The sequence below is a fragment of the Aulonocara sp. 'chitande type north' Nkhata Bay genome, linkage group LG12, assembly GCF_057382095.1.
Source record: "Aulonocara sp. 'chitande type north' Nkhata Bay isolate Kocher_YH1m ecotype deep benthic linkage group LG12, A_spYH_male_GT1.1, whole genome shotgun sequence".
Lineage (NCBI taxonomy): Eukaryota > Metazoa > Chordata > Actinopteri > Cichliformes > Cichlidae > Aulonocara > Aulonocara sp. 'chitande type north' Nkhata Bay.
Genome location: NC_141355.1, coordinates 39266746 through 39282363, shown reverse-complemented (window position 1 = coordinate 39282363; position 15618 = coordinate 39266746). Strand labels below are relative to the sequence as shown.

The 15618-nt window shown below is 39.9% G+C and overlaps 2 protein-coding genes across 2 annotated transcripts in view; both read left to right on the top strand.

The window, feature by feature from the left end:
* The first annotated feature begins 1609 nt into the window (after positions 1 to 1609).
* Positions 1610 to 2482, top strand: LOC147318101 (uncharacterized). Its single transcript, XM_086257780.1, has one exon. It carries the CDS (start codon positions 1647 to 1649, stop codon positions 2340 to 2342), a length of 696 nt encoding a protein of 231 aa, XP_086113906.1. The 5' UTR covers positions 1610 to 1646; the 3' UTR covers positions 2343 to 2482.
* Positions 2483 to 15084: 12602 nt separating this feature from the next.
* LOC147318100 (uncharacterized) overlaps positions 15085 to 15618 on the top strand; it is a 38352-nt gene continuing 37818 nt past the window's right edge. Inside the window, exon 1 of the mRNA XM_086257974.1 lies at positions 15085 to 15132. Coding sequence (XP_086114100.1) covers positions 15120 to 15132 — 13 coding nt within the window. The 5' untranslated portion in view covers positions 15085 to 15119. The remainder of the gene's footprint in view (positions 15133 to 15618) is intronic.

Here is a 15618-nt window from a genome sequence, read left to right as displayed (position 1 = left end):
GATAACAAAATATAGGTCTGTGATATTTGCAGATCATTGCATTGAGTTTTTATTCACATTCTACTCATTGTTTTAAGTTTTTTGAAATTGGGATTGTCTCATATAGTTAGTGTAAGTTAAGCAACCTTTGCCTTCTAATAACTGCTGCACATCACAAACCACTTTCCAACCCTCCCCCATTAATCTCATATATGTTGTCATTAATGTTTCTTCCTTGTGTGGCAGCACGAGGTGGGAATGGAATAAATATTCTTCACAGTTTAAAATGCCACCCTGGGAATTTCACCCAGAGAATACTGGATTGAGAGGATACTAATCATCAAGAAGGTACTTAGGTTCGTTATACTCAGTACAGATATGTGGTTCAACAATTCTAAAAAGTATTCAGAGCCTAGTGATGTGCGAATCATGAACGAATCTTTCAATACTCGAGAATCACTTTACTGACTCGTGAATCATGCATCACAAGCCCAACTGACTCACTGACTCATCCCTGTTGCTGTTAGCAAACTAATTTCATTAGTAGAAATATATCCAGCTTATAATTAAAATTGTGGGGGAAAAAACAACAGCCAGTTTCTTAACAGAAACATTTCTGCTCTGAACTGGAAGAGAAAACCCTGAGTAGAAGCTCACATCAAGACAACAGTTCCTCAGTTCACAGTAGCATCGCTCTGCTAACATGCTAACACCACATTTGAGTTACTCACCCCCTCCCTTCCCGTGCTGAGTCGTAGCATAAACGAATCACTCACTAGCTGTGTCCGAATTCAGGGGAAGGATGCTTCAATGCCATATTTGGAGGCAATTACGTCACGGCGACGCAACGAAGGCTGTCCGAATTCAAAGAGTGCTCAAAATGTGGCGACATATGCGTCCTACTTTGCCCCGAATTTTAAGGATGGGTCCGATGTATCCTTCGTGTCCTACTATATCCCAGGATTCATTGCGGGTCATAGAGGAGATTTGTTTCTGATAACGATGGTGGTCGAAGCAGGAGAGGAAAACACTTTCAAATGTAAGTATATGAAAATCTGGTTGTACAAAAGTTAAATTGTTATAGCGGTCGTGTTGTTAAGCTTTGGGCATCTGCATAGACATGTTTCTTTTATATTTAAATAACCGTAAACCAGCTTGTATCGCGGGTCCCGTAGTTTTTATGTATTGCCGCTTACATACAGCTAATTTTGATTTTTTTCGAATTAAAACGAGGAGGAAACGATCACCTCTTCACTGGGGTGAAGAATTGGGCCGCTACCGCGTGGAGGTACAAGAATAAATGAGTTTACACATCATATTCATATGAGTGTGGTTCTAAAACAAAACAAAACAAACAAACAAACAAACAAAATCAACAAGCTTAGTTACCAAATTTTCTTCACATTACTATTATGTCTTTGGTATTTACATTTATCAAAGTTAATACTAATATTTAATACTAATAGTTTCTTAAGATGAATATCTGAAATAAGTTAAACAGAAGGAGAGGGAGGGGGGAGGATGAGAGAACAATCCTCTCACCCTCCCTCTCCTGTTTCTACTTCAATCATGAAACTGATCAATGATCAGCTGATCATTGGACCGCAAAGGATTCTGGGAAGTAGCTAGCCGGTCGTCACGGCAAAGCTACGAGAGCGTCTCTCAGCATGGGCCCGAAAAAAGTTCTGTCAGCCAAGGAAGGAGACGATATTAAGAAGTCGCTGGAGTTTATGACAGAGGAGATTTCTACTGTCAAACTGCAGCAGAAAGCCATCCTGGACCTGGTCGAGGAAGTTAAGGCTCTCCGCATCCAGAACGCCGAGAAGGATCGGCGGCTGGCGTACCTGGAGAACAGAGTGGCGGATTTGGAGCAGTACACCCGGATGAACGATGTTATCATCACGGGGCTTCGCATCAAACCCCGGTCATACGCCCGGGCGGTCGCCACTGACAATGTAGGAGGGCCAGGAGAGGAAGATGTCAACTCCACGGAGCATCAAGTGGTTACCTTTCTACGGTCCAAAGGTGTGGAAGTGGATTATAACAACATTGAGGCTTGCCACCCTCTACCCCGAAAAAATGACAGTAACAAACCAGCCATCATTGTGAGATTTGCAAACAGAAAACAGAAAACAGCACTGTTAAAACAAGGAAGGAAACTGAAAGGATCCGATGTCTTCATGAACGAACATCTGATAAAAAGAAATGCGGACATTGCCAGGAAAGCACGTTACTTGAAGAAACAGGGAAAAATTCAAAATACATGGACCACCAACTGCAAAGTATTCATTAAACTCAATGGAACACCGGAACAAGCCAAAGTGTTGGTCATCAGAAATATGGAAGAGCTGGACAAATACTGAGGTCAACTTACTCTGGAGGTATGAATACACATGTGACGTGACACACAACACAACACATGGCACAGTCCAAAAGAACTTCATCTGCATCCGGCAACAATATCAACATGACTCATTGGAATTCTCTTTATGATAATCTGGAACTGAGAACATTTCGATACACAGACCATAATGTTCTAGACTTAGAAAAGGATATAGACCCGGAAAATAATTTCTTCTACAACATCAGCTGTAACTGCTGCTACTTCACTGATGAACAGTTTAAGCACACCATCAACACGGAAAATAAATTATCAATAATCCATTTTAATAGCAGAAGTCTGTATGCCAACTTCAACAATATAAAGGAATATCTAAATGAGTTGACAAATCCATTTGGAATTATTGCCATTTCTGAAACATGGATCAATGCGGAGAAAGGAACGGACTTTGGACTGGAGGGATATGAAGTGAATTTTGTAAATAGAAGGAACAAGAGTGGAGGGGGAGTAGCTGTGTATGTGGATAAAAACCTAAACTACAAGGTGGTAGAAAGTATGACAACTGTAATTGATAATTTACTAGAATGTATAACAATTGAAATTTATAAGGAAAAAGAAAAAAATTTAATAATTAGCTGTATATATAGAACACCTGGCTCTAGTATTCAAGTATTTAATGACTTCATAGAGGAAATATTCTCTAAAACAAATCAAAAAGTTATGTTTATCTGTGGTGAGTTTAATATTGACCTGTTGGAAACGCGGACTGAGAACGGCCCTTCCTGGGATCTTCCTTTCTAATGTACGCTCACTCTGGAATAAGATAGACGAACTGGCCCTGATGAGAAGCATGAACAGAGACTTTGCCTCCTCCTGTGTCTTATGTTTTACGGAGTCGTGGCTCAGTGAGGACATCCCGGACTGCGCGCTCAAGCTGGAGGGCTTTCATCTGCTGCGCGCGGACCGGCAGGCCGCTCTCTCCGGTAAAACCAAAGGTGGAGGTGTCTGCTTCTACATCAATAGTGGCTGGTGCACAGATGTAACAGTGATTGCTCAGCACTGCTCTCCCTCTCTGGAATATCTTTTTATTCACTGCAAACCGTTTTATTCTCCGCGGGAGTTCGCTTCATTCATCCTGGCCGCTGTTTACATCCCGCCAGACGCGGATGCGCGAGCAGCTCAGTGCGCACTCGCAGAGCAGATTCTCCACACGGAGCGGACATACCCGGACTCTCTCATCATTGCTCTTGGGGACTTTAACAAAGCCAATCTGAGCCATGAGCTTCCGAAATACAAGCAGTATATTAAATGCCCGACCAGAGAGGAGAGGACATTGGACCACTGCTACAGCACGATCAGCGGGGCCTATCGCGCGGTGCCGCGCGCTCACTCGGACTTTCTGATCACATCATGATCCACCTAATCCCTGCGTACAGACAGAGGCTGAAGCTCTCCAAACCTGTCGTGAGGACCAAAAAACTGTGGAGCAACGAGGCTGTGGAGGAGCTTCGCACGTGTTTGGAGACCACAGACTGGGACACATTGAAGGCTGCTTCTAACAGCTTGGACGAGTTTACGGACACTGTCACCTCCTATATCCACTTCTGTGAGGACAGCATTGTGCCATCACGCACCAGGGTGAGTTATAACAATGACAAACCCTGGTTTACTCCTAAACTCAAAAAGCTGTGGCTGGAAAAGAGAAAGGCGTTCAGAAGCGGTGACAGGGACTGCTACAGAGAGGCCAAGTACAGGTTCACTAAAGAAGTGGACATTGCCAAACATCAGCACTCTGAGAAGATGCAGCAGCAGATCTCAGAGAATGACTCGGCCTCTGTGTGGAAAGGTTTTAGGAATATTACAAACTACAAGCCTAAAACCCCCCACTCCACTGATGACTTGCTCTTGGCCAACACCCTCAACGACTTCTACTGTCGTTTTGACGAGCCATCGGGCAGCCTTCACACCTCCAACGACCCCAACAATAGAGGCACTTTGGACACTCATTCCCCCACCTCTCCCCCCTCCATAGAGCCATCACCACCTTCAAACTGTTCACCTACAACACCCCCCTCCTCACCCCACACAAAAGAGGATTTCACACCACCTCCTCCGACCACAACTCTTCATATTCATGAAGCAGATGTGAGGAAGCAGTTTAAGAATCTGAATGCTCGGAAAGCTCCCGGCCCAGACGGTGTGTCTCCTGCCACCCTCAGACACTGTGCAAACGAGCTGGCCCCAGTGTTTTCTGGCATCTTCAACTCCTCACTGCAGGCATGTCATGTGCCTGCCTGCTTCAAGTCCTCTACCATAATCCCTGTCCCCAAGAAACCTAGGATCACTGGACTAAATGACTACAGACCCGTGGCTCTGACATCTGTGGTCATGAAGTCATTTGAGCGCCTAGTTCTCTCCCATCTCAAGACCCTCACGGCCCCCCTCCTGGACCCCCTGCAGTTTGCATATAGAGCCAACAGGTCTGTAGACGACGCCATCAACATGGCCCTACACTTCATCCTGCAGCATCTGGACTCCCCAGGAACCTACGCCAGGATCCTGTTTGTGGACTTCAGCTCTGCCTTCAACACCATCCTTCCAGACCATCTCCGAGGCAAGCTTTCCCAGATGAATGTGCCTGATCCCATCTGCCGGTGGATCACTGACTTCCTGACGGACAGGAAGCAGCACGTGAGGCTGGGGAAGAATGTCTCGGACTCCCGGACCATCAGCACCGGCTCCCCTCAGGGCTGTGTTCTTTCTCCTCTGCTCTTCTCCCTGTACACCAACTGCTGCACCTCCACCCACCAGTCTGTCAAGCTAATCAAGTTCGCAGATGACACCACCGTCATTGGGCTCATCTCTGACGGGGACGAGTCTGCCTACAGGAGGGAGGTTGAACGTCTGGTGTCCTGGTGCAGCCACAACAACCTGGTGCTGAATGCCCAGAAGACAGTGGAGATTATTGTGGACTTCAGGAAGCACACAGCCCCACTCCCCCCCATCATCCTGACTGACACCCCCATCACCTCTGTGGACTCGTTCCGCTTCCTGGGTACCACCATCACCCAGGACCTGAAGTGGGAGCCCACCATCACCTCCGTCATCAAGAAAGCCCAGCAGAGGATGTACTTCCTGAGGCAGCTGAAGAAATTCAACCTGCCAACACGGACGATGATGCAATTCTACACTGCAATCATCGAGTCCATCCTCACCTCCTCCATCACCGTGTGGTACGCTGGAGCCACTATCAGGGACAAACAGAGACTGCAGCGTGTTGTGCGCTCTGCTGAGAAGGTGATTGGCTGCAGACTCCCATCTCTGCAGGACCTGTACACCTCCAGGACACTGCGGCGTGCAGCTCGGATCTCAGCTGACCCTTCTCACCCTGGACACAGTCTGTTTGACCTGCTCCCCTCAGGCAGGAGGCTCCGGTCCATTCGCACCAGAACCTCTCGCCACAAGAACAGTTTCTTCCCCTCTGCTGTTGGACACATGAACAATAACCACATGACTGTCCCCGCCACTCACACATGACCCTACGCTGTGTCACTGCATCATTTCATGTCTGGCACTGATCACCACCTGCACTCATGTATATATCCTTCTACGTAGCACTCTTAATTCTTATTCTCATGTATATCTCATGCACATATCTTTCTTTCTACATAGCACTTTAATTCTTATTGTTTGCACTGAAGCACCGCAGCAAATTCCTAATGTTGTAAACCTCAACATCTGGCAATAAACCCATTCTGATTCTGATTCTGATTCTGATTGAATCCAAAAAAGCATAAAATGACCGACGAATTCCTAAACACTATGTACAGTTTGAGTTTACATCCTAAAATAACCAGGCCTAGCAGAATTACACCACATTGTGCCACCTTACTTGACAATATTTTCACTAACAATATGGAAAACAACATTGTGAGCGGAATATTAATTAATGACATCAGTGATCACCTACCAGTTTTTGCAGTTTATGACACTAATTATAAGAAAAATCAGCATGAAGAACAACTGAGATACAGACGTGTAAGGACAGAAGAAACTATGACTGCATTTAAGAACGATCTATTAAATCAGGACTGGGACAATGTGTACAAAGAAGCTGATATTGATATTGCATATGGCATATTTTTAAGAATATTCATGGAGTTGTACGATAAAAACTGTCCAACAATAAAATACAACAGAAAGCACAAATATTCAGATAGACCATGGCTCACTAAGGGTTTACAAAATGCATGTAAAAAGAAAAATACACTCTATAGGGAATACCTAAAACAAAGAACAAAAGAAGCTGAAAATAAATATAAAAAATACAAAAATAAGTTGACCAATATTATACGTGTATGTAGAAAGGAGTATTATAGTAAAATATTGAACAACAATAAACATAATATGAAAGGAATATGGGATGTTTTAAACGGTATCATTAAAAATAATTCTGGACAACAAAGTTATCCACAATACTTTATCGATAATGGCAATATTATGGAAAACACTGCTGATAAGGTCAACAGCTTTAATCATTATTTTGTAAATATTGGACCAAAACTGGCAGAACAAATTCCTGAGTCACTGCCATCAGTAGACTGTAGTGAAAACCTGATTGATAGGAACCCTAACTCAATGTTCCTCACATCAGTGGAGGAAAAAGAAATAATTGACATTGTACACATGTGTAAATATAAAACATCCACTGATTGTAATGATATTGACATGAAAATCGTCAAGAAGGTCATTGAAGGAATTGTAGGACCTCTAACATATATTTGCAACTTATCATTTCAGACGGGAAAAGTGCCAAACAAAATGAAAATAGCTAAAGTTGTGCCGCTGTATAAAACCGGGGATAGACGCCACTTCACAAATTACAGGCCTGTTTCTTTACTACCACAATTCTCCAAAATCCTAGAAAACCTGTTTAATAAACGATTAGACAAATTCTTAGATAAATATAAATTACTCTCTGACAGTCAATATGGATTCAGATCAAAAAGATCAACATCTCTGGCATTAATCGAATCAATTGAGGAGATTACGAATGCTATAGATCAGAAACAGTATGCAGCTGGAGTATTTCTGGATCTCAAGAAAGCATTCGACACAATCAATCATGACATATTAATTAATAAACTGGAACGGTATGGGATCAGGGGGGTTGTACTGCAATGGGTGAAAAATTATTTAAGTGACCGGAAACAATTTGTGAAGCTGGGTGTCCATTCCTCATCATGCTTGGACATTGCTTGTGGTGTTCCACAAGGCTCTGTACTGGGTCCAAAATTATTTATTATTTATATAAATGATATTTGTAAGGCATCTGATATATTAAAATTAGTATTATTTGCAGATGACACAAATATTTTTTGTTCTGGGGGGAATCTAAAGGAGCTGCTGGATACAATTACTTCAGAAATGTGCAAAATTAAAAAATGGTTTAACAGGAACAAACTATCGCTAAATCTAAGTAAAACTAAAATTATCTTATTTGGGAATTCCCTTAGAAATGCACAAGTGCAGATTCATGTAGATGGTGTGGAAATTGAAAGAGTACTTGAACATAAGTTTCTTGGTGTGATTATAGATGATAAATTAAACTGGAAGTCTCATAAATCATATACATAACAAAATTTCAAGAAGTGTCTCAATCTTGAGTAAAGTAAAACACATTCTGGACCACAAATCACTCCACATTCTCTATTGTTCCCTGATTGCACCGTATTTGAATTACTGTGCAGAGGTTTGGGGCAATACTTACAAATGTTCGCTATCATCAATCTTTATATTGCAAAAAAGGGCCATAAGGATAATCCATAAAACTGGTTACAGAGATCATACAAATCCACTATTCTTAAAATCAAAAATTCTAAAATTCACAGATCTGGTTCATTTTCTCACAGCACAAATTATATATAAAGCAATAAATAACCTGCTTCCTGACAATATTCTAAAAATGTTTTCTAAAAGGGAACGGGGTTACAATTTGAGGGGGGAATTAAATTTAAAACATCCTCGTATCCGTACAACATTAAAAAGTTTTTGCATCTCTGTGTGTGGAGTGAAGCTGTGGAACAGACTAAGTAAAGATATGAAGCAATGTCCAAGCATGGCGCAGTTTAAAAAGCGGTTTAAGGATATGGTTTTTACAGGGTACAGGGAAAAGGTAGAGATTTGATAGGGTGTTCTTGTCTAATATTTTCATGTGTGTGCGCATGCACGGGTTTGTTGGTATGGGTATATATGTATGTGTATGTATATGTATGTATGTATGTATGTATGTATGTATATATATGTGTATATGTGTATATATATATATATATATATATATATATATATATATGTGTGTATGTGTGTGTATGTATGTGTGTATATATATGTATATATATATATATATATACATATATATACACACATACACATATATATATATATATATTTAATATATATATATATATATATATATACACATATATATATATATACACATATACACATATATACACATACATACACACATATATATATATATATGTGTGTATGTGTGTGTATGTATGTGTGTATATATATGTATATATATATATATATATATATATATATATATATATACATATATATACACACATACACATATATATATATATATATTTAATATATATATATATTTAATATATATATTAAATATATATAAAATTGTAGGTTGTGTATCCTTCAGGTGTTAATAGGGTTATTGAAAATGTGTATATGTGCGTATGTGTGTATATACGTAGGTATGGATAGATAGAAACATATATGTGTATATAGTAAAAAAAAATAATAATAATAATACTAATTACACATAACATATAATGTAATTACAAGGAGGTATTTCTGTAGTCTATTGATACTAGATAGTGGAAAAGGGGTGGGATTAAATAAGCTTATGCTTCTTCCTGCTCCTTTTTGAACATGGACGTTATTTGGAGTTGTGGTTGCTCGTTTTCCTTTTGTTTGCTTTGTTCATTTGTCTCTTTTAATTCTATTTTTTTTTATACTTTTTCAACATGTTCAAAATAAAGATTCAATCAATCAATCAATCGTCTCTCTTGTTTATCGCTCACTTTGCGCCAGAAAGAGGAAACCAGCGGATGTCGCGCTAAACAACAGCAGCACGTTTAAGCTTGATCAGCTGTTGTTAGAATTTATTTAATATTAATTTCTAGTATCAACTGATGTTTGCTGGAGCCACAGCTGTAAAGCTGCTGGTCATGATATGGTTTGGTTATCTGGTGAGAGGGAAACATGAAGATGAAACCAGGAGATGTCCTTACTGGATCATCAGAGCTGAACAGGTGATGGAGAAACAGGTTTACCTTTTAGGTGACATGGATGAGTTGAAGTTATGAACTGTTTCTGAGAGACAAATAACACCAGGATCCTTTTTTATGTAGCTGACAGCTGGTAACTGTGCAGGGGCGGGTCTAGCAAAGTTTTACCAGGGGTCCATGTAGGGCATTAAAAGGGAAAGGGGGGCACAAGGAAATACTTTCTTATTCTCATTTAAAATGTCTCGCTTTTAACAAATAATTATCTGAGTCTTACAACAAACGATTGATAGATTGATGCATATATACCATCAGAACAGTGTACATCACTGTCATAACAGTGTTTGTTTTCGTTCAAAGGCTTTATGGTTTTTCCTATAATACCTGGGGGGCCGGTCTCTAGTCAAAATGCCCGGGCCAATTTTTTGTCCCAGTCCAGCCCTGACTCAGAAAGAAACTGGAAAAAAAGTAAGATTGAACTACTTTAATTAAAATCAGATGAATACAAAAACAAATGCTCGATGCTCTGATAATGCTCTTCTGTTCCACTCATTATGATTCAGCTCTTTGCTTTCCTGTAAACTTCAGAGGTTTATTTTTATAAGATATACTGAGAAGAGTGTGGGATTTAATTAACTTACATATTACATGACTTTATGTGTAAATGTAATCCTACACAAGGCGAAACTGTAAACCTCTGAGAAAATGATCCACCTGGTAGTTAGTTACATTTATCAGCCACGGCTTTTAATGCAAATAATATAAATGTTTAACAGGATTCTTTGTATAATACAGACTGACAGACACGGAGTTTCACAGAAACCCTGTGAGCATCCTCCTTGTTTGGTTAATGTTTGATTCAGTTTAATAAGTTCTTACTAACAAATCCACCATCACGGGGAAATCTGATCATATTATTGGTTACAGGAAACAGTGACGGCTGTTTCCAGCAGACTGCAGACCGACTGCAGCACTTCTTCCTCCTGTTATCACCTCTGATCGTCTCTGCTGTAGCTCTCACTGTGTCGCCTTCACTCTGACTCGACTCTCCTTCTTCAACCTGGAAAGAAAATTATGCAGCAACAATCTCAGGTGAGTAAACCAACGCTCAGCACCACTGTGTTCCAAACTCATGATTCAATATTCCTGCTCTGGTCTTTCTTTATTCTTGGCTGGAATAAACAGCAAAAGTGGTGATGAATTAACCAATGATTAGATTTATTTGTTTTTGCAAATAAAGCAGTCAACTTTAGGAGAATCTTCATCAATATTTAATATTTAATGATCTCACCATGTAGGTTTTGTTTCCATAATTTATTTTCCTAACTTATCATCCATGTTGGCGTTGCTCCTTCGTGCACACAGTGTCTGCTGCCCTCTTTCCCAGGAAACCTTCAAAAAGGAGGTTTTTTGTTCGTTATTTGATGTTTCTTCTATTATTTGGTGTAAATAATACAGTGTTAACTTTATAATGTTCAGTTTTTGTAGCTTTGGAAATATGTAACATTGCTGTATATATAATGTTTATTACTGACATAATTAGAGTTTTTTATTTTGCTGTTATTTGGGTTTTTATGCACAGAGAGGTCAGAATATTAGAAACAGAAACAGGATTAATTTTGAGTACATGCATACACCAACAGCTGGTTAAGATCCGGACTAAATGAATAACATAATCAAACAATTAATACATTAAAAAACATTAAAACCACCAAGCAGGCACATCATTTGATTATTTAGAGGAGATCATTTAAAGCAGAAGATGCGCGTGAAGCTGTCCCTTCTGTGCTTAAATTCAGGTTAAAGAAACACCGGACATGGTAAAGTCTGTGTCCACGTTTAGAGATAAATTTGGGAGTTATAACTGAGGACGTCTGTTCAGCATTAACTACTGAAAACACGAAATATCATTTCATTATTATTTCTAAGACAATAGAAAAAACGGCACTGATAACGTTGCGCTGAGTAAACCCACTTCCTGCCTCCCTCAGCATGAGTTATTACTGAGGGCTGTAACTGTAACCAGCATGCAGGTCATGCTTTCCATGTCAGCTGAAGAACAACGACTCACAATGTTTGCTGTAAGGTCACCTTTGCACAGGTGAGTCAGGAAGTGGAACAAACACCTGTGAAGAGCTTAAACTTGGAGTCCTAAAAATGTGTGTGTGTGTGTGGGGGGGGGGGGGGGGGGGGTGTTCTAACTTTAAGGCAAGGCAAATTTATTTGTATAGCACAATTCAACAACAAGGTGATTCAAAGTGCTTTACAGAGACATTAGAAACAAGAACAAATAAAAAGCAGAATTTAAAATTGATTAAAACAAGCAAACAAACTAACTAAAGACACACATTCATTCACACCTGTTCGCGCGATCTGAACCCTTATCGTAAGGGGAGCTACCAGTCCTTCTGTGGACGAGCTACTTTCTATTTTAAATTCCCTGAATTTAAAATACTCTCTAGACCCAGCTGGGGAGCTACCCAGAGCTCTAAACCCACTTAACAAACAAACAAACAAACAAAACAGTATATAAAATCAAAACAGATTAAGTACTAACCACACATTAATATCCTCGCGTGTGCTGAATGCTCAGGTGTGATCGTGTCCTTGAACCACACACCGACACGTCATGTTTCAGGAGACACGCGAGAGCCTCACACAGAAGAAACACACAACAGTGACGACACACCGACCTCTGGTGAGTGCTGCCGCCCAGGACGGGAACAGACTCTTGGTTTGGACGTGCTCATGTTTAAGCACTTCCTGTTTGGAAACCTTTCCTTGTGGTTAATGCCTCAGCGAATCAGAACTCCAGAGTCCAAGATGAAAGTGAGCATATGAGGGAAAAACACTCCAGTGATGAAGAATCCAGGCAGGAAACAGGGCCAAGCATTAACTGCTGCACCCTCTGCCCACTACACCTGCACCACAGTGTGATGCTGAATGTGATGCAGGACAAAACAGAAGCTCATAGGATGTTAATGCCACATTTATTTTTATGTTATATCATTTTTATCTTTTATCATCTTTTTACTTTCTTGTTTCAGTAGAAGTTGTACTTGATGCTGAGCTAAGTTTATATCTGTTTTCTCCACATTTTTATAAAATCACTGTAAAGAATATCTGTTTATGGTGAGAGTGTTTAAAACAAATTTGTACTTTTTTTTCATTTTTTAAATTAACGATGAAACATCAGGAATGAACACATGTTTGGGACAAAGTGTACAGTCAGCAGAAATCACAGAACCATCGAGAAGATCAGACAAATATGTTTTAAGTCTTTTTTTCCTGCACATCAACATTTAGTGACTGTGTTTTTCATGCATTGACATACTCAGTGAAATCTGTCCCTACAGGGCAGGATGACTCATCTGCAGACCTAATATTACGGCACCTTGTGTGTTTGCTACAGGAGAAATAACCTGTGTGAAACACTCCTGTGATGAGGAAAGACGAACATCAGATCAATAATTCAGATAAACTTTCATTTATTTACTTGTGATTCTTTTTTAAAAACACACACACACATTACCATCTTATACAACATTTTAAACTCTGTCATCTCAAAAATGCTGCAATTTTCACAAATTTAAATAAAAAACATTAAAAATTATACTCAGTGAAGTGAAAATCTTCTGTCACAGAGCTTTCTGGGTATTGTAAAATTTATTGGTTCGACTTGTTTGCACTTTTAAAAATTAAAAATTATTTTTAGAACAACAGTGGCAGTATTGCTCCGTATTTCTGTAGTACTGCTTGTTGACCACCAGATGGCGGTGGTTTAAAGGGCTTCTGTTTCTGCCACACCTGTTTCACCTGTGAAAACTGCGTGACCACGGAAATATCTCCAGATGTAAATGAGCTGCATTTAAGACAGAAAGCTCCTTAAAAATAAAAAGTTTTCTCTTTTTCAGCCACGAACTTCTGACTTTTCAAGGTCAAACAAAAATAGATTCACAGATACTTCTATGCAAAACGAAGCAGAACATCAAATTTGTGACTGTTTTTTATAATTAATTAATTAAAATATAATTCATTGTGGCGGAGGTGTGGTCCGGGGCGCGGCTGCAGGGGAGGAGTGGGGCAGTGAGCTCAACGGGGCGGTGCTGGTAAGAACAGCTGATCGTGATTTTGGGACTGATGGTGGTTTTTCCTTCACTTTATATAGTGAGGCGGAGAGGAGCGAAGGAGGAGGAGCTGGGGAAACCGACCGCTGTCAAACGGTGTTCAGCTGTCATTGTATGCATTTCACAATAAACGTGCATCTGAGGCTAAAGACGTGTGTGTGTGTGTGTATCTGTGCCTGACGTGTGTCACATTCATGTAATTAAATGTAATAAATTACATCTTTAAAACTTAGCTGCCCAGCTCTTTATTTCTTTACTTTTACCTGCAGTGACTCTGTTACTCTGTAATGTTTGTCTAAATTAAATTAATAACCGTCAGCTGGTTTTATTAATTTGATCTGTATTTTCTAAACAGCCAGAAATTCCTCTGTTATGTCTCCCGCTGAGGGACAGTGCAGCTGAAACATCTGGTGAGTCCATCAGGCTTCATGTCACAGATGTTAAATACAAATTACTGCAGTTATATTTCTGTCTGTTTCACAGACACATGTGATGCTGAATCTCCAAACAGCAGCAGCTATGACCAAAGGCTTCCTGACAGTGAGTTCGACTGAACTGAGAGAAAGTTCATGTGAGAAAAAGTGTGGAGTCGTCTTTCTGCGACACGAGTCAGACTCCACACCTCGAGTTTAAACCTGCAGGATGATGATGATAAAGGAAAAATGATACTGGAGGCAAACAGAGAGAAGTGTTAGCCTCAGCACTCAGAGGCTCACGTACGCATTTCCAACAAGACAATCTGATATAGTTTAAACTTTAAAGCAACGCAGCAACAGGGAGACTGAGACAAACACACAATGATTCTGTGCTGAAGCAGCTAAGACGACTTCATCATCACAGAATAAATAAATCAGGTTTTTTTTTATTTTTCAAATTGAAGTTGAAATGAAACTGAAAAGTATTCAAGAACAAAAATGAATGATTCATCATTTTATTCTTTTCCTTCATGTGTTTCAGCTGTCATGTTCAGGCTGGTTGAAGCTTGTCAGCTTTATGTTTCTTATCTGAAATCTCAACATATTGTTTTCCTGCTGAGTGCAACGATGAGTATCAAACATGTTGGTTTATGCTTATTTTTGTGTTTTATGTGGGAGAAATTCTATGTAAGAAGTTTCTGTGGGACATCAGTAATATTATCCAGGATCTTTACATTAAAACATGTCAGTAAACCATGTCTGTCCTTCTGTGGCTCATATCTCAGTGTTACATTAAACACTCAGAGTTATCATCTCTACTCTCTGTGAAATGCACTCAGAATAAGGTGCAGCGTCAAATCACACAATTCATGAACAAATGAAGTAAATGAATTTCTGTCTGTTTGCAGATGACGAGCGTCACTGCAGCCACAGATATGAAGTGATGCCGCATCACAGTGAGTAAAACTGAATTTTTCTTTTTCTTTCATTGTTGCAGTTTATTCATAGCTGCACAGTGAATCTGCTGAACTACAAACACAAATCCAAACACTGTACTTACACGAACTCAGCTCTAAAGTTCTGCATAGTGAAAAAATCACTTTAGTTTTGGGTCAAATTAAAGTAAATTTTATGTGCTGTATGTTCTGTAATAAATACTTATAAACAACGTTCCCTCTAAGCTGCACGCGTGCGCAATTGCACGCAAAAAACAAACAAACCTGAACTGAAATTAAAATAAACAACGTTAACAATTCTGTTCTGCAGTGTGAGTCAGTGACTGGCTGCTCCCGTATGGGATAACAACGATGCCACCTTATCCCATAGTCCAGCCAATGATGCGATTCACACTTGTATATACGCAGCTAATCAACGTCGTTGACAGGCTATGACAGCGTCCTTATGCACCGGTGTTTTAGCAAAGTGGCTGATGTGGAGTGAAG